Below are 22,747 nucleotides of genomic sequence, written 5' to 3'. Positions count from 1 at the left end.
TGAGCTGAGCAGAGTCCATGCTGCAGAAGGTCATCCTGCAGCCCCAGCTGTCACAGCACAGCGAGCAGAGGCCAGCAGCCTTGCAGGGACACAGGGATGAGCTCCAAATCTCAATGTGCATGGCTGCTCCCACCCAAGGCACTGAGGAGCTGCAGCCCCAGCCCCAGCCCCCCACCCCCACTGCCTCAGCAGCCTTTGTGTGCCCTTTTTGCTGCCCCTTGCTCCTCTCCCCCTCAGGCACCCAGTGCCACCTCAGCTCTGCCCTGCTGCTGCCATTGCCTGCTCTGCGCTCACTGCGCCCAGCTCTTGCCGTCCTTCGCGAGGGGCAAGGCCATAGCCAAACCTCCCTGATTTCAGAACCTGATGGATTGCTGTTGCAGAGCCAGTTGGGACTCTTCACAGTGATCCCTGCCACAGACTCAGGGGCACACAACCTGCAAGCCAGCAGCTTGGCACAAACCCCAGGCATGCAAGAGCCTGCCTAGCACAGTGGTCACCTCTGTCCTTGCAGCACCACAGAAATGCAGATGGGGCAAGGGGAAACAGTGTCAGGTGGCACCTGAAAGAACCAAGAGGCCTCTCGTGCCTGGCCCAGATCAGTAAGGTTTCATCCTGCACAGCCTCTTTAGGGCAAAGCCTCTCTCAGAGCCAATGTTGTCTTTGGACCATAAGTTCTGCTGGGCCCTATGGTTACAGGGTAACAGGCAGAACATTCTGGAAAGCACAGGGGCTCTTGTTGATCTTGCCTACACCAAGGCTGGGGTGGGGGGTTGTATGCCCTGGGCTATCTCTGGTCTTAGGCTTTGATGTCAGTTTTCAAAAGTGATTAGTAGAGGTCAGAAGGTTACAACAAAACATAATCAATTGTTCCCTGCAAATGGATCCTTATCCAATAATTATCAGAATATGGCAGATCAAATTTGCAGAAGCACAGGCCCCATATTAATGAAGGTTTTACAGCAGGAAATTATTATTGGTGAACAAGGGACAAGGATACAAATCACAGAATTATTTTAGTTCAACACTTGTTGCTGCCACATCTGAGTCTCACAGCCTATATAAGGTGGACAGGTCAGAGCCTTCAATCCACCTGCACCAGCATCAGCTCTGCAGTCAAGATGAAGTGCATGGTGAGTACAGATTGCTCTTTTTTCCTCTTCTGAACTACAACTTTGACTCCAGACATTGCCTTCATCTCTCAGAAGTGCCTATGCCTAGGGGGAGAGGGTTCTCCTTAGAAAGAGTAGCACTGAACCTGTGAACCTATCAGCACCTCCAGATTCAGCTCTGTAATCAACCTTCCATGTGTCTGCTCTGCATTAGTCCAGGGTAAGGCAAGGACGAGTCGCTTTAGGTGACTCTGGTCATTCCAAGACAAAAGCAAAAGAGGACCTTAAGGACTCACTGTGTGGTCAGGAGAGGAAAAAGGCTGCAGGATCCTCATGCTGGACTGGGCAGCCAGAGCTGCAGCTACACTTCTGGTTTCCATTTCTCTTTCAGATTGTGACTACCGTCCTCCTGGGCCTCTTCCTGGCTCCAGCCCTCGGAGTTTTTGTAAGTAGAGTGACCCAGCCACAGGCTGTGGGGGCAGAGGGTTTCAATCCCTCATCCATTAGTAGCCAAAGAGATTTTAATGTGAAGCTGGAAAGGGGCAACTTAGCAGACTTTAATGACAAAGTTTGCTCTCTGATGGGATGGCAGAAAAGGAGAGAGGCAAGTCCAGTTGAAATGGAACTAGAATGATTCCCATAGAGACTGCTGCATTCCAGGAGAGCTCAGAGGATCTTGCTTGGGATCACTCAGGATAGGATCAGGAGATGATTTGCTTTGGCCAGGAGCTTTGCCTTTGGGCCACAGTGCTTACCAGGTAAATGTGGCATCTTCCAGGTTGGGCAACAAACTGGACAGCAGGTGTTCCCTGGGCAGGACGTGTTCCCTGGGCAGGATGTCTTCCCCGGGCAGGATGTCTTCCCCGGCAGGCCGGTGTTCCCCGGGCAGGATAACTCTCAGGTAGGGTTTGGGAGCTCCTGATCCTCCCAGCTCGCTGCACTTGCAACCAAGACAAAACGCAGTGCTGGCTGCTGCTGAGATCACAACGTGGCCCAGGGCCCTCTGCAGCACCCCACACAAGCAGTGCTGCTCTTGCTGTATTCCCTGCTTGCTGAGTATTCCTTGCTCCTGTCCCAGTCCCTCTGGGGGAAAGGGACCAAGTAAGCTGAAAGTCTGACAGTGTTGTGGAGCTTGGTTTTCTCCATGCAGAATCCCAACCTGAACCAGCACACCACAGTCATCGTGGGCACCCAAATTCTGACCATCAAAAGGCAGCTGCGTGTGGCAGTTATCGACCAGAGGAGCACCCTGAGGCCATGGAAATCCATCTGGAACTACCAGACGGTGAGTGGCACGGGGCTGGTGCAGCAAACGGACAAGGAGACCAGCTGCAGAAAGCTGAGCACACTCCAGGACTTGTTTCTTTCCGCTTAGCATCCAGACTCCAGCTTCTGGGGAAAAACTCTCCCCAGTTCTTTCCTCGTCCATACAGACTTTATTCCTTCTTCTTCCCTTCAATCCTCACTTGTCACTGACTCCATTTGCAGGGTGTGATTGCCACCAAAGTGACATCAGAGGGAGTTTGCTACATTTCCACCATGGACAGGAAGCTGATGCCCACCTTTGATGCTCTGCCCAGACTGGCTGAACAGAACAAGGTAAGATTCCAGAGGAGGGCTTCCTTGGGAGCCTGTACAGTCCTGCAAAGGAATCGGAAGTCCGAGGCATGGCTGTTTCCACAGGCTTGACACCCAGAGTCCCAGAGTCACACAGCAGATGACAAGACAGTGCCCAGTAGAGCTGTGAGGGAAGCACCAAGCAGCGAGGCACCACTGCAGGAACAGGGATATGCTTAGCAGGAAAGGGATGGAGGCACTGCACTTGCTGAGTGTTGTCATTTCCTGTTCAGCTCCTGCAGGTTCAAGGAAGACCTTCAAAGGAGGTCATCTACGTCATCAAGAGACCCATCATCAACCTCCAGTCCTATGGCCAAGAGATCTCCACCCTGTGCAGAGGCCTCACAACCTACGAGACCTACGAAGTGTATGGTGAGTGCAGGCAAAGGGACGGTGTCTGGAAGGAGCCAGTAGCTCTTTTGCCTCAGGGGTGATGCTCTTGCCCCTGCACACAGACACAAACCTTTCCTGTTTCTGCTGCAGCAATTCTTCAGAGCATTGCTGGCTGGGAGCAGCTCAGGAGCAGGTGTTGCATTCTGACATTTTCCTTTCTCTCCTCTCTTCTTTTCCAAGGACCCCAATACACTGTCAACCAGGGATCATGCTCCAGATTCGATGTCCTCCACATTCTGGACCTTGTCTACTGCCGTGCCAACAACAAGGCCTAAACACCTGACCTTGCCTCAACCAAGTGCAGCTGCTCCCTTGCTGCTGCACCAGGCCAGCCCCAGTGCTGTTCCTGCTCCCTGGCATCTCCTCCTTTGGGAGTTTCCTTCTCCACCATTCAGATGCTCAGTTGTGACCATACCTTTCCAATAAAGTCCTCTAGCATGCATTAACTCTGGCTTCTCTCTCATTGATGCATCCTTCATCATCTAGGCACACATTCAGAAATGCATCTGGAGTGTATCTGCTGTACCCCTTTGCAGCCCTCCACATGTGCATTTCAAGGCCTGCTCTGGAATCAGGCCGCAGCTGCAGGGAGCAGGGCAAGCATCACAGTGTGCAGCTGACTAAGATGGCACAGGGAGCTGAGACTTCCCTTCCCTTTTCCAGGGAAAGGAGACCTCATGGCTCAAATCTTGACTCATGTGGCATGGAAAGGAGAAAGAAACGGAGCGGATGCAAGGAGCTGGCCTTCCGTATTGCAGGGGGAGGCTAGTTTGTAAGATTTACAGAGTTGTTCTGTTCCTAAACTAGAGGCCTCCATTTTAGCCAGATGTGGGGGTTTGAAAGGAAAGGCTCTGCTTTCCCTCCCCCACTGAGAAAGAGACCACGGCTAAACCCAGTCGGAGAAATGAGATTATATTTTACAAGGAAACAGATTCTATGTAACACAACAAATACAGGGATTTTACAATATATACAGGAGTATACAGCAAATGAACTCAACCAGAAACCAGACCCCCCACAGAGGGGGCTTCCCCCTGTGCCCCCTTCACCCCCCTACCTCCCTTCTCCCCCGAAAAGAGGTAGAAAAGAGATGTGGACGGTTAACAGGGCAGGAAAGGAAGAAAGGCCTGGCACAGGAGTTAGTATCTTATCTTAGTTGGCCAGAATCCCAGAAGCAGAATCCAGCCAAAAGTTACAGTGAAGGAAGGAAGACTGAGAGAAAGTTCCCAGCTGCGCTGGGCCCAACCTCACCTCCCACAATCCTACCAATGAAATTCGTTTAGAATACCAAAATATTTTATAAACACTTAGCCAGTGTGCCCCTTCCTTAAAGGCACAGCGTCAAACGGTCGCACCAGAGCATGGTGAGGAGTGGCCAGAGACATCACATTGAACACCAGAAAAGTAGCCAGGCAACAACTTTCAGCTTCTGTCACCTCCCAGTGGTCCCCAGAGGCTTCACTCTGTGGCACTCTGAAAGGATGCAGGGTTCACGGAGGCAGCCCTCAGGCCCAGGCACCTGAATGGTCAGCATGAGCACACCTCAGGCATTGCAGAGGAGACACAGACACTACTTTGTTGCTGCTGATTTCTAACCTTCCTTTTTGCTGTGACAGACCTTCTTTTCCTTCCTTTGCACACCACAGGTTCTCATTTTGCTCCTACTGTGGCTGAGAGCTGAGAGGAGGACCTGTGGAATGGCAGACCTTACAGTCTGACTGCAGTGCCAGGGGAGGTTATGGAACAGATCACTTTGAGGTCCATTATGCAGCATGTGCAGGGCAACCAGGTGATCATGCCCAGTCTGCATGGGTTTGTGAAGGGTAGGTCCTGCTTCATGTACCTGATCTCCTTGTACAACAAGGTGAACCCTGTGTGGATGAAGGCAAGGCTGTGAATGTTGGTTGTCTGTGCTTGTCCTGGCTGCTCATGGCCTGGATGCATGGAGGCTATGGTTGCTCAAAAACTGTTTGGATGTTAAGGCCCAAAGAATGGTGGGGAGTGGAGGTAACTCCACTTGAGAGTGGTGTTCCCCAGGGCTCAGATGAGGGCCAGTTCTCTTTAATATCTTATATTTTTAATATATATACATTTATAGATTTTATATCTTCTTACTTATCAATTACCTGGACAACAAGATTGAGTGCACCCCCAGTCAGTTTGCAGATGACACTTTGCTGGGAAAGGAGTGCTGATCTGCTGCATGGTCAGAAGACTCTACCAAGGGGCCTGGTCAGGCTGGATTGATGGGCCAATGTCAATGGCCCAACAAAGCCAGGTGCTCCTGCACTGGAATTACAACCACCCCATAAACGCTCCAGGCTGGGGCAGAGTGGCTGGAAAGATGCCTAGTACTGAAAGATACAGGAGTGTTTATGAACAGCCAGCTGAAGATGAGCCAGTGTGTGGCCAGGTGGACCAGCAGGCCACCAGCATCCTGGCTTGGATCAGCAACAGGGTGGCTAGCAGGACCAGGGAAGGGATTGTCCCCCTGGACTGGGCACTGATGAGGTCACACCTGAGGGCTTCAGTTTTGGGACACAGAGGTGGTGGAGCAGGTCCAGGGAAGAAGACTGAAGCTGTTAAAGGTCTAGAGAACTGGTCTTGTGTGAAGTGGCTGAGGCACCTGGGATGGTTTTCCCTGGAGAAAATGAGGCTGAGGGGAGACCTTCTGGCTCTCTAGAACTCCCTGAAAGGAGGTTGGAGACAATTAGGAGTTGCTCTCTTCTCTCAAGGAACAAGTGACAGCACAACAGGAAGAACCAGGGGAGGTTTAGATTGGATGTTCAAAGAAACTTCTTCACTGAAAGAGTTCTCAAACACTGGAACAGGCTTCCCAGGAAGGTCATTGTATCCCCACCCCTCGTGATCATAGAATACATAGATACATAGAATGGTTTGGGTTGGAAGGACCTCAAAGATCATCCATCTCCACCCCCCTGCCAGCACACCTACCACCAGACCAGGATGGTCAATGCCCCAGACAGCCTGGCCTTGAACACCTCCAGGCTTGGAGCTTCCAAAACATCTCTGGACTCTTTACAGTCAGCATTTTCTTTGCTGTAGTCAGCACAAGCCTCTTAGCAACACACTCCTCCTGCCTGTACTACTCTTTGCATGCTGACAATAGGAACAGAAATATAAAACATCTTTGTAGAAGCCCCCTAGGAGGTCTGTATTTCTGCAGGGAAAGTGCTTTACTTGGTGGATCTGCCAATTGCTTCAATATTGATGTGGTGCTGAGGGACATAACCTAGCATCAGAACTGGTGCAGTTAGATAAGGATTGGATGTGGTGATCTTAAAGGTCTTTTGCATTGACATGATGCCAGGACTCTAAAGTTTTGCCTTCTTAACCAGCATTTCTCAAGTTAACTCCCGTTCCACCAGAGATGGGAAAGAAGCCCTGTAGTAGTAGTAAGTGCATTTTCATGCCATACATGAGTGAAAGAAAAGGAACCTTCAGCCACCCCACAAACCAAAGAAATTTCTCAGCAGTAGCAGAAGCACAGCTGTGACACTTGCTGCAGACCTGGAGTACAAATGATCTGAAGAAACAGAGTTCAGACAGGGCCTGATGCTTCAACAGAAACTTCAAGGGGAGCTGCTCCATGTCTCGTGACTCCAGCCCCATGTCTCTGCCTGCCTGCACACCCCCAAGGCACATCTGCACATTGCCTTCATGCTGCTGGGATATGAGCTCTGGAGAACTGATACTGCAAAAGCAGCACCACTGCAAATCTGTCAGCCCACACCACCCTCAGGCACTGCAGGAGGCTGCTGCAGTACAGCAGGTGACAAGTAACAGCTGACAGCAGGTCACATCACATGTCCACAAACCCATCTCCCACCTCTCAGATGCAAGGATTTGGGATTTAAAATGATCTGGGATTTGATAAAGCCACTGTGGCCCCTGAGCCATGCTGAAGGCAGCAGACAATACTCAGGGCCAGGAGACCTCTGAGCATGGCCAGGAGAAGGATACTCTGACAACACTACACAGGCTGAAGAGGCACAACTTCTCCATTTATCACTCCCATCCAAACTCTAGTGAGGAACACAGGCAGAATGAATCTCTTCCAAAGAAAGCCTTCAAGGAGGAACAGGATCAGGAGAGACAAAGAACCCTCTCCTCAGGAAATGGTCACATTCTTCCTCTTCACAGCCCCTTGAACAGGGTGAGGCAGGCACTGCAAATCCAGCACTCTGGTTTGATTTGTTTCCAGATGCCCTACGACTATGAAAAGTGCACTCAGTAGATCTGAATCCTTCATTCCATGCAGCTCTGCTCCCTCCTGCTGGGCATTTGTGCTCATGCTTCTGCCTCACATCTGCTGCAGACCAAACTGCAGAGGATCCTAATGTTCCCTGTAACAAGCTGTGCTTCACCCCTGCTGTTTCCATGTTCCCCTGCTCCAAGTGACTTGTGTTTCTAGATGACTGTGGTTAGCTTCGACCCAGAGGTTTCAGGACTTGCCCCTTCCTGTCTCCAAGGCCTGAACAAGTGCTGTCTGAAGAGCTGATCACACTGCACAGACTCCCAAGGGGAAGACAGGGTTTGCATTCTGGTCAGTCCCAGGGCTCTCAGAGTGGGGACACCCATGCCTTGCTCATTAGAATCAGAGAATTACAGAATGCACTGAGTTGGGAGGGACCCTTGAAGGCCATTGTTTATTCCAGCCCCCATGCAGTGAGCAGGGACATCCCCAACTACAGCAGGTCGCTCAGGGCACCATCAAGTTTGCACCTGAATAACTCCAGGGATGAGGCCTCAACCACCTCTCTGGGCAACCTGTTCCATTAACTTCCATGTAAAGAACTCCCTTCTGATGTCCAGGCTAAATCTCCCCTGCTCCAGTTTAAAGGCCTTGCCCCTTGTCCTATCCCCACAGGCCTGATGTGGTTTATGATCAAATTGATTAGCTGGAACTATGATAAAATATGGATATGATTTATTAGATACCAATTAGATTTCTCTGGCAGGTCATTTCACCTTGTCTCTCTTAATGGTGAAACCAGCTTTCTAGAGAGTGTCAATGATCTTGTTACCTTGCTTGAAGACTTCCTCAGCAGTTTTACCCCAGATGATGATGTTATCAATGAACTGGAGGTGTTCTGGAGCACCACCTTTCTCCACATGACAGATGCTTGAACTGTCAATCCACCCCTGGGGCAAACGATTGACTGTGTACTGTATCCCTCTCCAGGTAAAGGCAAACTGAGGTCTGCATTCCTCTGCTGTGGGAATAGAGACAAAAAGCATTAGCAATGTCTATGGCAGCATAACCTGTTGGCCTCCTTGGATTCCAGCTCAGACTGGAGTTCCTCATGCCCGGTACAGCTGCACTCATGGGCTGAGTCTAAAACTACCACAGATGGTCTCCTGTTTTCATGGCACTTTAGGCACTTAGAGCACTCTGCATGGAGAATGAAGTAACCAGCTGTGCTCAGCTGAACAGCCTGTAATTCTGGGCTGACACCCAGTGGCCAAGAAGGCATTTTCCCTTCCCTGGATTCCTCTGCATGTCCAAGGGCTCAGGAACTCCCTTGTCCCTTGCTTTTGTGTAACTTTGCCCTGCTCTAAAGTTCTTTGTCTCTGCTGCTACACCTCAGCCTGTTTTGCCTTCTTCTTCTGGCCATTTGGGTCTGTCCCATCAGCTCTTCAAACCAGGGCCATTCCCTCTGTGTATGTGGGTAACCTCTTGCTGATGAAGAGCATCAGGCCAAGCATGGAGATGAACAGATACTGCTTGCCTTATTAAATCACAAGGGAGAAAACATGGCTTAGGGAATGGCTGTGCTGCATCTAAGAGGCTGTGCAGCTGGCTCCCAAGCCTTGCTTCTAATGGATGCCCAGAGCAGTCTGGGAGCAGGAGGTGTTAGTGAAGTAGAAAATAGGGTTGTTGGCTGTGCCTTCTCAACAGCCTTCCCACAGCTGGGGATGGACAGAGGTGACTCTGCCCCTCTGCTCTGCTCTGGTGAGACCTCTCCCTGGTCTCCAGCTATGGGGCCCTCAATATGGGAAGGCAAAGTACCTGTTTAGCTGTTGCTCACTGCGTTGTGAAGCCGGGGGGTCCCTCTCGTGACTCGGCTCAGCACACTGATAAGAGCTTCCAGTTAGTTCCTCTGTATGCCAAGTTTCTGATTTTCCTAGACTGTTATTCCACTGCTTATTAGCCTCCCATCATGTGGAATCAACCTCTCATCGACCTGGCAAATGAACCTGGACCAAATTAGCTCAGAAAATATCATTTTTGATATCTAATAAATTATATCCATATTTTATCATAGCTCCAGCTCATAAATTTGATCATAAACCACATCAGGCCTGTGGGGATAGGACGAGGGGCAAGGCCTTGAAACTGGAGCAGAGGAGATTTAGCTTGGACATCAGAAGGGAGTTCTTGACAAGGAGGTGAATGGAACAGGTTGCCCAGAGAGGTGGTTGAGGCCTCATCCCTAGAGATATTCAGGTGCAAACTTGATGGTGCCTGAGCAACTTGCTGTAGTTGGTGGATGTGGGGCAAGCTGTGGATGTAGTCTACCTGGACTTCAGCAAGGCCTTTGACACCATCCCCCATAACAAACTCCTGGCCAAGCTGTCTGCTCATGGCTTGGCCAGCAGCACTCTGAGCTGGGTTAGGAACTGGCTGGAGGCTGAGCCCAGAGAGTGGTGGTGAATGGTGCCACAGCCAGCTGGCAGCCAGGCACCAGTGGTGTGCCCCAGGGATCAGTGCTGGGCCCCATCCTCTTTAACATCTTCACTGATGATCTGGATGAGGGCATTGAGTCAGTCATCAGCAAATTTGCAGATGCCACCAAGTTGGGAGCAGGAGTTGATCTGTTAGAGGGCAGAAGGGCTCTGCAGAGGGACCTCAACTGACTGGACAGATGGCATGGCATTCAACAAGTCCAAGTGCCAGGTGCTGCACTTTGGCCGCAACAACCCCATGCAGAGCTACAGGCTGGGGTCAGAGTGGCTGAGAGCTGCCAAACAGAAAGGGACCTGGGGGTGCTGATTGACAGCTGCCTGAACATGAGCCAGCAGTGTGCCCAGGTGGCCTAGAAGGCCAATGGCATCCTGGCATGCATCAGGAATAGTGTGGCCAGCAGGAGCAGGGAAGTCATTGTGCCCCTGGACTCTGCATTGGTTAGGCCACACCTTGAGTCCTGTGTCCAGTTCTGGGCCCCTCAGTTCAAGAAGGACATTGAGAGACTTGAAGGTGTCCAGAGAAGAGCAACAAGTCTGGGGAGAGGCCTTGAGCACAGCCCTGTGAGGAGAGGCTGAGGGAGCTGGGGTTGCTTAGCCTGGAGAGGAGGAGACTCAGGGGTGACCTCATTGCCCTCTACAACTACCTGAAGGGAGGTTGTAGCCAGGTGGGGGTTGGTCTCTTCTCCCAGGCACCCAGCACCAGAACAAGAGGACACAGTCTCAAGCTGCACCAGGAGAAGTTTAGGCTCAAGGTGAGGAGAAAGTTCTTCACTGAGAGAGTTGTTGGCCATTGGAATGTGCTGCCCAGGGAGGTGGTGGAGTCCCCATCCCTGGATGTGTTCCAGAGGGGATTGGATGTGGCACTTGGTGCCATGGTTTGGTCATGAGGTCTGTGGTGACAGGTTCACTTGATGATCTTTGAGGTCTCTTCCAACCTTGGTGATTCTGTGATTCTGTCCCTGCTCACTGCATGGGGGCTGGAATAAACAATGACCTTCAAGGGTCCCTTCCAACTCAGTGCATGCTGTAATTCTCTGATTCTAATGAGCAAGGCATGGGTGTCCCCACTCTGAGAGCCCTGGGACTGACCAGAATGCAAACCCTGTCTTCCCCTTGGGAGTCTGTGCAGTGTGATCAGCTCTTCAGACAGCACTTGTTAAGGCCTTGGAGACAGGAAGGGGCAAGTCCTGAAACCTCTCAGTAGAAGCTAACCACAATCATCTAGAAACACAAGTCACTTGGAGCAGGGGTCACGGAAACAGCAGGGGTGAAGCACAGCTTGTTACAGGGAACATTAGGATCCTCTGCAGTTTGGTTTGCAGCAGATGTGAGGCAGAAGCATGAGCACAAATGCCCAGCAGGAGGGAGCAGAGCTGCATGGAATGAAGGATTCAGATCTACTGAGTGCACTTTTCATAGTCTAGGACATCTGGAAACAAATCAAACCAGAGTGCTGGATTTGCAGTGCCTGCCTCACCCTGTTCAAGGGGCTGTGAAGAGGGAGAATGTGACCATTTCCTGAGGAGAGGGTTCTTTGTCTCTCCTGATCCTGTTCCTCCTTGAAGCCTTTCTTTGGAAGAGATTCATTCTGCCTGTGTTCCTCACTGGAGTTTGGATGGGAGTGATAAATGGAGAAGTTGTGCCTCTTCAGCCTGTGTAGTGTTGTCAGAGTATCCTTCTCCTGGCCATGCTCAGAGCTCTCCTGGCCCTGAGTATTGTCTGCTGCCTTCAGCATGGCTCAGGGGCCACAGTGGCTTTATCAAATCCCAAATCCTTGCATCTGAGAGGTGGGAGATGGGTTTGTGGACATGTGATGTGACCTGCTGTCAGCTGTTACTTGTCACCTGCTGGATTGCAGCAGCCTCCTGCAGTGCCTGAGGGTGGTGTGGGCTGACAGATTTGCAGTGGTGCTGCTTTTGCAGTATCAGCTCTCCAGAGCTCATATCCCAGCAGCATGAAGGCAATGTGCAGATGTGCCTTGGGGGTGTGCAGGCAGGCAGAGACATGGGGCTGGAGTCACAAGACATGGAGCAGCTCCCCTTGAAGTTTCTGTTGAAGCATCAGGCTCTGTCCAATGTCCTTTTGCATATTGTTAAAAGGGTTTTATTCCCTGTTTTTCTATATCTCTCCACTGATAGGAGGCAGTAATTGAAGCCTGTCCCCAAGTTGGAGTCCCAGGTCTCTGTTCAGCATCATTTAAAGTTCCAAGGCTCACAGTGTTCCTCTCCTGCTCTCCCTCTTTCTCCCTGTCTCTCTCCCCTTGCTCAGAAGCAGGAAGGATGAGGGCCAGGAAAATCTGAAATGATTTTGTTCCCCCTTGTTTTGTAATGAAACAAACAAAAAAATAAGGACAAGGGAAGGACCTCAGTCAATCATCTTCCCTTTGTGCCTTGGCCAAATGGAATGAAGTCCTGGTCTGTTTCTTCCATTGTGAAGATGATAAGCAGGTGTTCAGTGCATGTTCAGCTCTTCATCCTCAAGGAGCTGAGCTTGCATCAGCTGGGAGAGTTTTCTGCATGGTCTTTTCACCTGGTAGGTTTTTGCTCAGCCCTCTCCTGCTGCTGTCTTGTTGGCATCCAAACTTCAGTTATTGGCACTGGTCTAAGCATGCCTCTGGTGTTGTAACTCTTGAGTTGTGGCTCTTCAGAATATTGTTGTACAATATTTCTGTGTCCTGCTTCCACCACAGGAATCATCCAGCAGATGCTGAGGGGCCTGGAGCAGCTCTGTGAGGAGCAAAGGCTGAGAGCCCTGGGGCTGAAGAGCAGCTCCAGAGGGCAATGCTCAGCAAGAGCTAAAGGAGCTGTGGGGAGCAAGAGGCTGGGGCCAGACTCTGCTGAGTGGTGCCCAGGGACAGGCCAAGGGGCAGTGGGCACAAAGTGGCACCCAGGAGGTTCCACCTGAAGAGGAGGAGAAAGTAGTTTGATGTGAGGGTGTTGGAGACAGAGAGGTTGTGGAGCCTCCTCTGGAGAGCTTCCAATCCCCCTTGGCCATTGTACAAGCTGCTGTGGGTGCCCTGCTGGAGCAGGGGGCTTGGGCTGGATGAGGTCCCTTCTAACCCCCACCATGCTGGGATTCTCTGGGTTAAGGGGACAGATCAAAAAGCCACCCCAGTATTCTCATGGCTTGGTGCTGTGGTGGTCACAGAACTGCCCAGACTTTGAAGCAGTTCTGTGCTCTGGGGTGAGAGGGTTTTGGGACCAACAAAGTCCTCAAGTTCTCCCAGAGCAGTTTGCCTTCAGCACTGTGGTTTGCTGAGGAGGAAGCCACCCAGGCTGAGATTTATGAAGCTTTCAGAGGGAACAGTACATTCTATTGACAGTAATTATCTTATAGTAGTTATTAATTACAAAATAGCTTTGGAAGCAGCCTTTGGAAATGTGGCAGCTGCAGTTTCCAAGGCACTCCTTCTGCAAGGGCAGAAATGTTCCCTACCTTTGGCTCACTGGTTGAGCCCCAAATTTGCAGTGCCAGGATGAGAGACAATGGCTTTGAGCTGGAAGAGGGGAGATGGAGGCTGGAAAGGAGGAGGAAATTCTTGAGAGTGAGGGTCAGAAGACACTGGCACAGGTTGCCCAGGGAGGTTGTGGATGCTCCCTCCCTGGAGGCTGGATGAGACCTTGAGCAACCTGGGCTGGTGGGAGGTGTCCCTGCCCATGGCAGGGGGTTTGGATCAGGATGGTCTTTAAGGTCCTTTCCAACCCAAACCATTCTATGAATCTATTACATTTTGGGGGTCATTTATATCTGTGTGCTGCTCCTTTTGCTGCTTTGTGTGGGCTAAAGGAAAGTGGAGGGGGAGGGGGTAGCTACTGGTGATTTTTGGTTTAGGTGAGTGGATGCTTCAGGAGGTGGTTTGGGGAATTGCCACTAATGGAAAAGCAAAGGACAAAGTCAAGGGGGTGAGAACACCCATGTCCAGGACCCCCAGCACATTGGATGACTTAATGACACCAGTGTAGAGATGGGAACTGGCTTTGCATTCCCTTGGAAAGCAAACTGACCGGGTGGGAGATGTCAGCACGTTCCTGTGCCACCTGCTCTAGGGCAATGGACATGAACTGGAGCCCAGGAAGTTCTATCTGACCCTGATATGGAAGTTCTTTGCTGTGGTGGTGCTGGAGCCCTGAAACAAGCTGCCCAGAGAGGTTGTGGAGTTTCTGTTTCCAACCCCAAACCCACCTGGCTCCAACCTCCTTTCAGGGAGCTGCAGAGAGCAATGAGGTCTCCTTTCAGCTTCCTTTCCTCCAGGCTAAACAGCCCCAGCTCCCTCAGCTGCTCCTCCCCAGTCCTCTTCTCCAGACCCTTCCCCAGCTTTGTTGCCCTTCTCTGGAACTTCTCCAACCCCTCAATGTCCTTCTTGGAGTGAGGAGCCCAATCCTGACCCCAGCACTCAAGCTGTGGTCTCTCTAGTGCCCAGCCCAGAGGGACAATCCCTGCTCTGATCCTGCTGGCCACACCATTGCTGACCCAGGCCAGGATTCTGGAGGCCTTTTTTCTTTTGATTCATATTCTTTAGTTCTTACCTTAATGTGATGGGGAAATAGTTTCTTTAATGTTGCAGCAGCTCTTGGAGCTCTTGGAGCAGTAACTTTTGAGTTATCTGCCAGTCTTCCTCTGGTAAGTATTATTTCCAGTTGAAATGAGAGATTTCCTGAATGAAGTGCAGATGCACATTTCCAGGCCCATCAAAGCCAAAAGCAAGGTATTTTCTTTTTCCTGCAGTGCTGCTGGGGATGCATTCAGTGCAAGAATGGCTCTGCTTTAATTTTGCTAAAGAATAGAATAGAGTAGAATGGAATGGAATGGAATGGAATGGAATGGAATGGAATGGAATGGAATGGAATAGAATAGAATAGAATAGAATAGAATAGAATAGAATAGAATAGAATAGAATAGAATAGAATAGAATAGAATAGAATAGACTGGACTGGGCTGGAAGAGACCTTCAAGATCACCGAGTCCAACCTATCATCCAACACCACCTAATCAACTAACCCATGGCACCAAGCACCCTATCAAGTCTCCTCCTGAACACCTCCAATGATGGTGACTCCACCACCTCCCCGGGCAGCACATTCCAATGGGCAATCACTCTCTCTGTGAAGAACTTCTTCCTAACCTCCAGTCTGAACCTCCCCTGGTGCAGCTTGAGACTGTGACCTCTTGTTCTGGTGCTGGGTGCCTGGGAGAAGAGACCAACCCCCAGCTGGCTACAACCTCCCTTCAGGTAGTTGTAGAGAGCAAGAAGCTCTCCCCTGAGCCTCCTCTTCTCCAGGCTAAGCAACCCCAGCTCCCTCAGCCTCTCCTCACAGGGCTGTGCTCCAAACCCCTCACCAACTTTGTTGCCCTTCTCTGGACATGTTCCAGCAACTCAACATCTTTCCTAAACTGAGGGGCCCAGAACTGGACACAGGACTCAAGGTGTGGCCTAACCAGTGCTGAGCACAGGGCACAATGACCTCCCTGCTCCTGCTGGCCACACTGTTCCTGATGCAGGCCAGGATGCCATTGGCCCTCTTGGCCACCTGGGTACACTGCAGGCTCATGTTCAGCCTACCATCAACCACTACCCCCAGGTCCCTTCCTGCCTGGCTGCTCTCAGCCACTCTGACCCCAGCCTGTAGCACTGCCTGGGGTTGTTGTGGCCAATGTGCAGAACCTGGCACTTGGATGTGTTCAATGTCCTGCCCTTGGCCTCTGCCCATCTGTGCAGCCTGTCCAGGTCCCTCTGCAGAGCCTCTCTACCCTCCAGCAGATCAACTCCTGCCCCCAGCTTGGTGTCACCTGCAAACTTACTGCTGATGGACTCAATGCCCTCATCCAGATCATCAATAAAGATGTTAAAGAGCATGGGGCCCAGCACTGATCCTTGAGCCACACCACTGGTGCCTGGCCACCACCTGGCTGTGGCACCATTCACCACCACTCTCTGGGCTCTGCCCTCCAGCCAGTTCCTAACCCAGCTCAGAATGGTCCTGTCCAAGCCATGGGCTGAAGCTTGGCCAGCAGTTTGCTGTGGGGGATGGTGTCAAAGGCCTTGCTGAAGTCCAGGCAGACTACATCCACAGCCTGCCCCACATCCACCAGGCAGTCACCTGCGCATGGAAGGAGATCAGGTTGGTCAGGCAGGACCTGCCCTTCCTAATTCCATGCTGGCTGGGCCTGAGCCCTTGGCCATCCTGTAAGTGCTGTGTGATTGCACTCAAGATGACCTGTTCCATAACCTTGCCTGGCACTGAGGTCAGGCTGACAGGCCTGGAATTCCCTGGCTCATCCAACCGGCCCTGCTTGTGGATGGGCATCACGATGGCAGCTTCCAGTCCTCTGGGACCTCTCCAGTGAGCCAGGACTGCTGAAAAATGATGGAGAGAGGCTTGGCAGCTCATCTGCCAGCTCTCTCAGCACCCTAGTGTGGATCCCAACTTGTGAGGACCCAAGCAGCTGAGGAGATCTCTAATTACCTCCTCCTGGATCACAGGGGAGCTATGCAGCTCCCTGGCTCCTTCTGCCAGCTCTGCAGGCCAGCTGTCTGGAAGACATTCTGTCCTGCAATTAAAAATTGAGGCAAAGAAGGTGTTAAGTACCTCTGCCTTTTCCTTATCTTTTGTTAGTATCTTCCCCTCTGTGTCCACCAAGGAGTGGAGGTTGCCCTTGCCCTCCTCTTGCCATTAATCTATTTGTAGAAGGATTTTTTGTTGTCCTTCACAACAGAGGCCAGTTTAAACTCCAAATGTGCTTTTTCCTCCCCAATTTTCTTCCTGCATGACCTAGCAACATCCTTAAACATTCCATGGGTTGCCTCACCTTTCTTCCAAAGATGGTACACCCTCTTTTTTCCCCTTAGTTGCTTTAGAAGCTCTTTGCCCATCCAGGCCATCTGCCCCGGCGGCTCATCTTCCAGCACATTGGCACAGCCTGTTCTGAGCCTGCAAGAGTTCTTTCTTGAAGCAGGTCCAGCCCTCCTGGACCCCTTGGTTTTTAAGAACTGTTTCCCAAGGAACCTTCTGAGTTAGTTCCTTGAGTAACCTGAAGGCTGCCCTCTGGAAGTCCAGAGTGGAGGTTTTCTTGCTGCCCCTCTTAGCTTGGCTGCGTATTGAACACTCAAGTATCTCATGGTCGCTGGACCCTAGACAGCCTCGGACCACCACATCACCCACCAGCCCTTCCCTATTTGTGAAGAGGAGGTCAAGCAGAGCCTTACCCCTGGTAGGCTCAGGGGTAAGGCTCTGGGATAAGACCCAGGTCAGGCCATGGCAAAGAGCTTTAGCAGCCCTGGGACCTACAGCTGCTCTTGGACACTGCAAGGACCAGAGGCAGAGGTTTTGGCCAGACCAATGTACCCAGAGGAATCTTCCAGCAGATGCTGAGAGGCCTGGAGCAGCTCTGTAAGGAGCAAAGGCTGAGAGTCCTGGGGCTGAGAGCCTGCAGAAGAGCAGCTCCAGAGGGGAGCTGAGCAATGCTCAGCAAGAGCAGGTAGGGGGCAAGAGGCTGGGGCCAGAGACTGCTCAGTGGTGCCCAGGGACAGGCCAAGAGGCAAGGGGCACAAACTGGAACCCAGGAGGTGCCACCTGAAGAGGAGGAGAAAGTAGTTTGTTGTGAGGCTGCTGGAGGCCTGGAGCAGGCTGCCCAGAAAGGTTGTGGAGCCTCCTCTGGAGAGCTTCCAACCCCCCATGGCCATTGTGCAAGCTGCTGTGGGTGCCCTGCTGGAGCAGGGGACTTGGACTGGATGAGGCCCCTTCTAACCCCCACCATGCTGGGATTCTGGACCTACATGAGATGCCAAAAACCTCCTTCAGGAATCATTTCCTCTGCACCCATCCACTTCTGCCCATTTTCTCCCAGCCTCAGGACTGGAAGCTGCTTGAGATGAGCCTCTGACAAGTGCACTGCAGGGTCTGACCCCAATATATTAAGCACCCAGAAGAGACCTAAAATCCAAAGTGAAGTGCAGCCACTTGCTTGTCGGTAATGCCACCACCGGCAGTCCCAGTAAGGAGTTGAGACACAAAACCAGCCTCTTACATCTGCCACTTTATTTCATTGCAGAAGAAAAAACTCCAACATAGACCTCCTCATGTTATGCATCTCTTATTTTTCTCTTTTTAATTATAAAAATAAGCAAAGAAAATAACTTGCATCTTTCTCATTGCTGTGATATGTCCCAAAGAACTCATTTTTAATATATATATATATATGATCACACTGAGCTTTCCAAAATGTAATTTAAACAATAAATAATGACATATACCAGATATGCTCACTGTTTATTCCAGTCCTCAGCCAAAAAAAAAAACAACCAACCCCTCCACCAACCCCTCCCTCCCCCCCCAAAAAAACCAACCCCCAACAACCCAAACCAATCCACCCCAGACCCCCAGACTCTCTCCCCTCTTCCTAAAGCATCTTTAAATTATAAATACATTTAATGCAAATTTATAATGGCACAAAAAACATCTAAAGTGCAAAACAAATCACAAGGAAAATCATGCAAAAGAGGTCTAGAGAAGCCCCCTCCCTGCCCTGCCCTCCCCTCCCCACCCCCGTGAGAAAGCATCCTGCTGTGAGCACAAGGTTGGAAAACTAAAAGCATCCGAGAGTAAATCAAAGGTGAAATAGCTGGACTTGGTCTGGAGACTCAGTCCCCATCCCCCAGGAGATCTCTGCAGCTGGACTTGGTCTGGAGACTCAGTCCCCATCCCCCAGGAGATCTCTGCAGCTGGACTTGGTCTGGAGACTCAGTCCCCATCCCCCAGGAGATCTCTGCAGCTGGACTTGGTCTGGAGACTCAGTCCCCATCCCCCAGGAGATCTCTGCAGCTGGACTTGGTCTGGAGACTCAGTCCCCATCCCCCAGGAGATCTCTGCAGCTGGACTTGGTCTGGAGACTCAGTCCCCATCCCCCAGGAGATCTCTGCAGCTGGACTTGGTCTGGAGACTCAGTCCCCATCCCCCAGGAGATCTCTGCAGCTGGACTTGGTCTGGAGACTCAGTCCCCACCCCCTAGGAGATCTCTGCAGCTGGACTTGGTCTGCAGACTCAGTCCCCATCCCCCAAGGGATCTCTCTCACCTAATTCAAACCATCTCAAGCCAAGTATCCCTCCCCATGAAGTGCCTCTCTCCCACCACTGTTTCCACCCCCACTGCCCTGGGGGACAGCTTGCAGTGACCACCTTAGGCTGGATGGCATAGTCAGGTAAGGTGAAGGCCAGGCCAGACCTTCTGAGGTGGTGGACATGGGCTTGTGGCTTCCTTGCTACAGCAGCACAGGAGGGAAATAAAAGGGCACCATTAAAGCAGCTCAGAAATCTGGTGGTGTGGTCAAGGCTCTCCACCAGCTGTGCTGGTGAGGAGAGGCAGAGCTTTGGTTTGCAGGGTGGTGTTGATGTGACACCAGAGCAAATTGTTTCCCCAGTCATCTTCCCACCCATGGTAAGGGGACAAGGAGTTTAAATTCCTGCTGCACAAAGGAAGCTATTTGTGACCACCCACAAAGCCAGGGGTTGGGGTAATCAAAGCCTCCTCCCTGACCCCAAATCAGCTTTAGAAACCTGCTTGGGGTTTGCACAGGAATGGATGCACAAAGCAAGAGGGAAGCCACTGGCCATGAGGAGCATCTCCATGGAGGAACATCTCCATGAAGGAACATCTCCATGAGGAACATCTCCATGAGGAACATCTCCATGGAGAATGGTAGCTGCTAGGTGTGTCCTCAGTGACTACTGAGTGCTAGCTGTGCAAGCTCATGGGGCAAAGGGTACTCAAACCAGGAGCTGCCTCACATGGCCCAGGGTTGAGCTCCATGGTACCAGCACAGCCACCTTAGAGGTTGTTTGGATGCTGCCTGGAGCCAGCTAAAGACCTTTTCAGTGACAATCCCCAAACAGCATCACACACAACCCCCAGCAGACATCCCTGGTTGGCAACCCCCAACTCCTAAGGCTGAGATGTGATGCTGTGGGGTGGGGGCTGCACACACACAGCTCTGGGATCAGTTCTCAGGCATCAATCAGACTTTCAGGGGCAGGATATTCAGAGGGCCTTTGGTTTGGGGTTTCTTTTGCCACCTTGCAAACCTTTGTGTTGAACTCTTCTACCTGGCTGCCTGAAGAAGAAGGCCACATTGCACCTCACTTGCCCTGGAGGGCACAACTCAGAGTGTTAAACCACGCCAACACTACAACCACCACTCTCTCACCAGCATCAGCAATGATTCTTTTCTTTCTTTTGCCTCTTTTCCCCCTTCTTCTTTCCTGCCACTTCCAGTTTCCTGACAGCACTTTTTGGGCTACATTGAATGAAGGACAGCAACAGCAGAACTGCTGCCACTCCATCTGGTTTCCATAGATTAGCAGCAAGTTATTGTTTAAAGGCCTTGTGGTTTAAAACAAAACAAAATAGACCAGAATAAAATCAAATCCATTTAAAAGGAACATAAAGTTTTAAAAGAAAAAAGCAAAATAAAGCAGAATAAAATAAAATAACCCAACCCAAACAGCAAACCAAAAAGCAAGCAAACAAAAAAGAACCCAACAAAGAAGTTGTATTGGTCTGGATTCTGAACAGAAAGACACAAAAAAATAGATCCCTCCTTTATTGGCTCTCTTAAAGTATCTGAGCAAGCCTCAGCCACTTGACAGAAGGGCTCTAGCAGGATGGATTTGGAGCATGGATCTGGCTTCCTTCACCACATTATTGTGTGCTGTGTGGAGCAGCATTTATTGCAGGCTCCTTCCCCACAGCTATTCACTGTGGGACCTTCTGTTCCACTCCTGCTCGCAGAAGCTGCTGGAGAGGTGGGTGGAGGAAAGGCAGAGGTGAGAGGGTTAAAGTCCTCTGGCAGGCAGGCACACTGCTTTAGTGTTGCTGCTGAAGAGGATTGGAAGGGTTTTCCCTGCCTTTCCCCCCCAACGCCTCCAAGTTTTTACCCTGCAGCAGCTCTGAGGTCCCAAAGCAGCTTTTTGTCAGGCATCTGATCACAGAATCACAGAAACACTCAGGTTGGGAAAGACCCTCAGGGTCACCAAGTCCAACCAGTAACCTTACTCTGCAAGGTTCACCCCTAAACCAGATCCCCAAGCACCACATCCAAACCACCTTTATCACATCCAGGGCTGATAACTCTCCCAGCTGATACCTGACTCCTCCAGCAGCTCTACAGCAGCACTTGGTGCTTTGTGTCTTAACCACATGTCACAGCAGCTCTGGGGAGCCAGGACTGGCCGGTTTGGACTCCCATTTTAACCAGCAGAAGCCATCCCCACCTGCTCCATTTGGGGATGTCCCTGCTGATTCTAAAGGGGGAAGGTTGGAGGAGGTGACCTCTGAGAGGTCCCTTCCAACCCAGTGCATTGATTCTGAGAGAGGTTTGTCCCTGGCCCTTTCATTTCTCTCCTAAACAACCTTCTTTTATTATCTTTTTCCACCAGAAAAAGGCCACAGAGCAGAAGGCAGAACTCTTGGCTACGACAAAGGAAAAGGAAAGGAAGCAAAAAGAGGAAAAAGAAAACAACAAAAAAGAAGCTAACTCACAAAACTAAGTTTATGCCATAAAGTTCTCCTGTCCTGCTCCTTCTGAAGGAGCAGACTCTGGTGGAATTTCTGTACAGTACATGACAGACTTTAAAACTATTTATACCACAGTTAGAGCAAGACCTTTAATACTCTAGTCTTAAGACAGGGTTTTGTTTCTCTTAAGATGTCTTTTAAAGCTTTCAGACAGTTAAATACAGTACAGAGATGTTAGCTTGAAACACAAGGCAAGATTATGGAACCTCCTGACTAGCTTCGAGCCCATCGACTGGCACCTCCTGGCATCATTGCCAGAGTACAAAATGATCCTTTTGCTGATGATTTGGGTACAAAATGATCCTTTTCCAGATCACTTGGGTACAAAATGATCCTTTCCCTGATGATTTTGGGTACAAAACGATCCTTTTCCACATCATTTGGGTAGAAAATGGTCTTTTTCCTGATGACTTTGGGTACAAAATGATCCTTTCCCTCATGATTTGGGTGCAAAATGATCCTTTTCCAGATCACTTGGGTACAAAATGATCCTTTCCCTGATGATTTTGGGTACAAAATGGTCTTTTTCCTGATGATTTTGGGTAGAAAATGGTCTTTCTCCTGACGATTTTGGGTACACAATGATCCTTTCCCTAATGATTTGGGGTGAAAAATGATCCTTTTCCAGATCACTTGGGTACAAAATGATCCTTTCCCTGATGATTTTGGGTACAAAATGATCCTTTTCCACATCATTTGGGTAGCAAATGGTCTTTTTCCTGATGATTTTGGGTACAAAACGATCCTTTCCCTAATGATTTGGGTGCAAAATGATCCTTTTCCAGATCACTTGGGTACAAAATGATCCTTTCCCTGATGATTTTGGGTGCAAAATGGTCTTTTTCCTCATGGTTTTGGGTACAAAATGATCCTTTCCCTGATGATTTTGGGTACAAAATGGTCCTTTTCATGATGATTTGGTGTGTGGCAAGGTGAGGGGGGGTGGGGGGGTGATGGTGGTGTCCGAACTCATTTTGCACTGCGGTGCCAAGGTCATGGTAATTAGAATCATCCACAGCTAGCAAGTTGGGAGGGGGTGAGGGTGTGTGTGGATTACCAGAGCTGGAGTGGAAGGATGAGGATTGTATGACACTGAAGAGACCAGGAATACGAGATTCATATTCGTCCATGGCCAGCACAGATTCATAACACGAATTCCACTGCCTCCATGAGGATGTGCAACAGTCATTAGTGCATCTCCCATCGCCTACCAGCTTCCTCCAGCCGAGAACAAACTGTTCCCCTGGCCTGCCAAAGCTTCAGACCTCACTGGTGGAGCTGCTACAGTACAGTTTGGGAGTCTGGTGTCTGAAGGGCTGACTTCTCTTGAAGACTAGGGTCATTTTAAA

At 50.6% G+C, this 22,747-nt stretch overlaps 1 protein-coding gene across 1 annotated transcript; it reads left to right on the top strand.

The window, feature by feature from the left end:
• Positions 1-1,118: 1,118 nt before the first annotated feature.
• Positions 1,119-3,394, top strand: LOC128898732 (gastrokine-1-like). The gene is made up of 7 exons (XM_054174910.1): positions 1,119-1,130; positions 1,501-1,554; positions 1,888-2,010; positions 2,260-2,394; positions 2,598-2,708; positions 2,960-3,098; positions 3,300-3,394. The coding sequence occupies exons 1-7, from the start codon at positions 1,119-1,121 to the stop codon at positions 3,392-3,394; spliced, it is 669 nt and encodes a 222-aa protein (XP_054030885.1).
• The last annotated feature ends 19,353 nt before the right edge of the window (positions 3,395-22,747 follow it).

This window comes from Dryobates pubescens, chromosome 31 (assembly GCF_014839835.1).
Source record: "Dryobates pubescens isolate bDryPub1 chromosome 31, bDryPub1.pri, whole genome shotgun sequence".
Lineage (NCBI taxonomy): Eukaryota > Metazoa > Chordata > Aves > Piciformes > Picidae > Dryobates > Dryobates pubescens.
Note: the sequence above shows the minus strand (reverse complement) of the source record. Positions and strands in the feature narration are given on the sequence as shown.

Excerpts from the sequence above, each read along its gene's own strand:
- LOC128898732 (XM_054174910.1), top strand. Across the intron at positions 2,395-2,597 it reads CCATCTGGAACTACCAGACG|GGTGTGATTGCCACCAAAGT; the intron begins GTGAGTGGCACG and ends CTCCATTTGCAG. Across the intron at positions 2,709-2,959 it reads GACTGGCTGAACAGAACAAG|CTCCTGCAGGTTCAAGGAAG; the intron begins GTAAGATTCCAG and ends TTTCCTGTTCAG.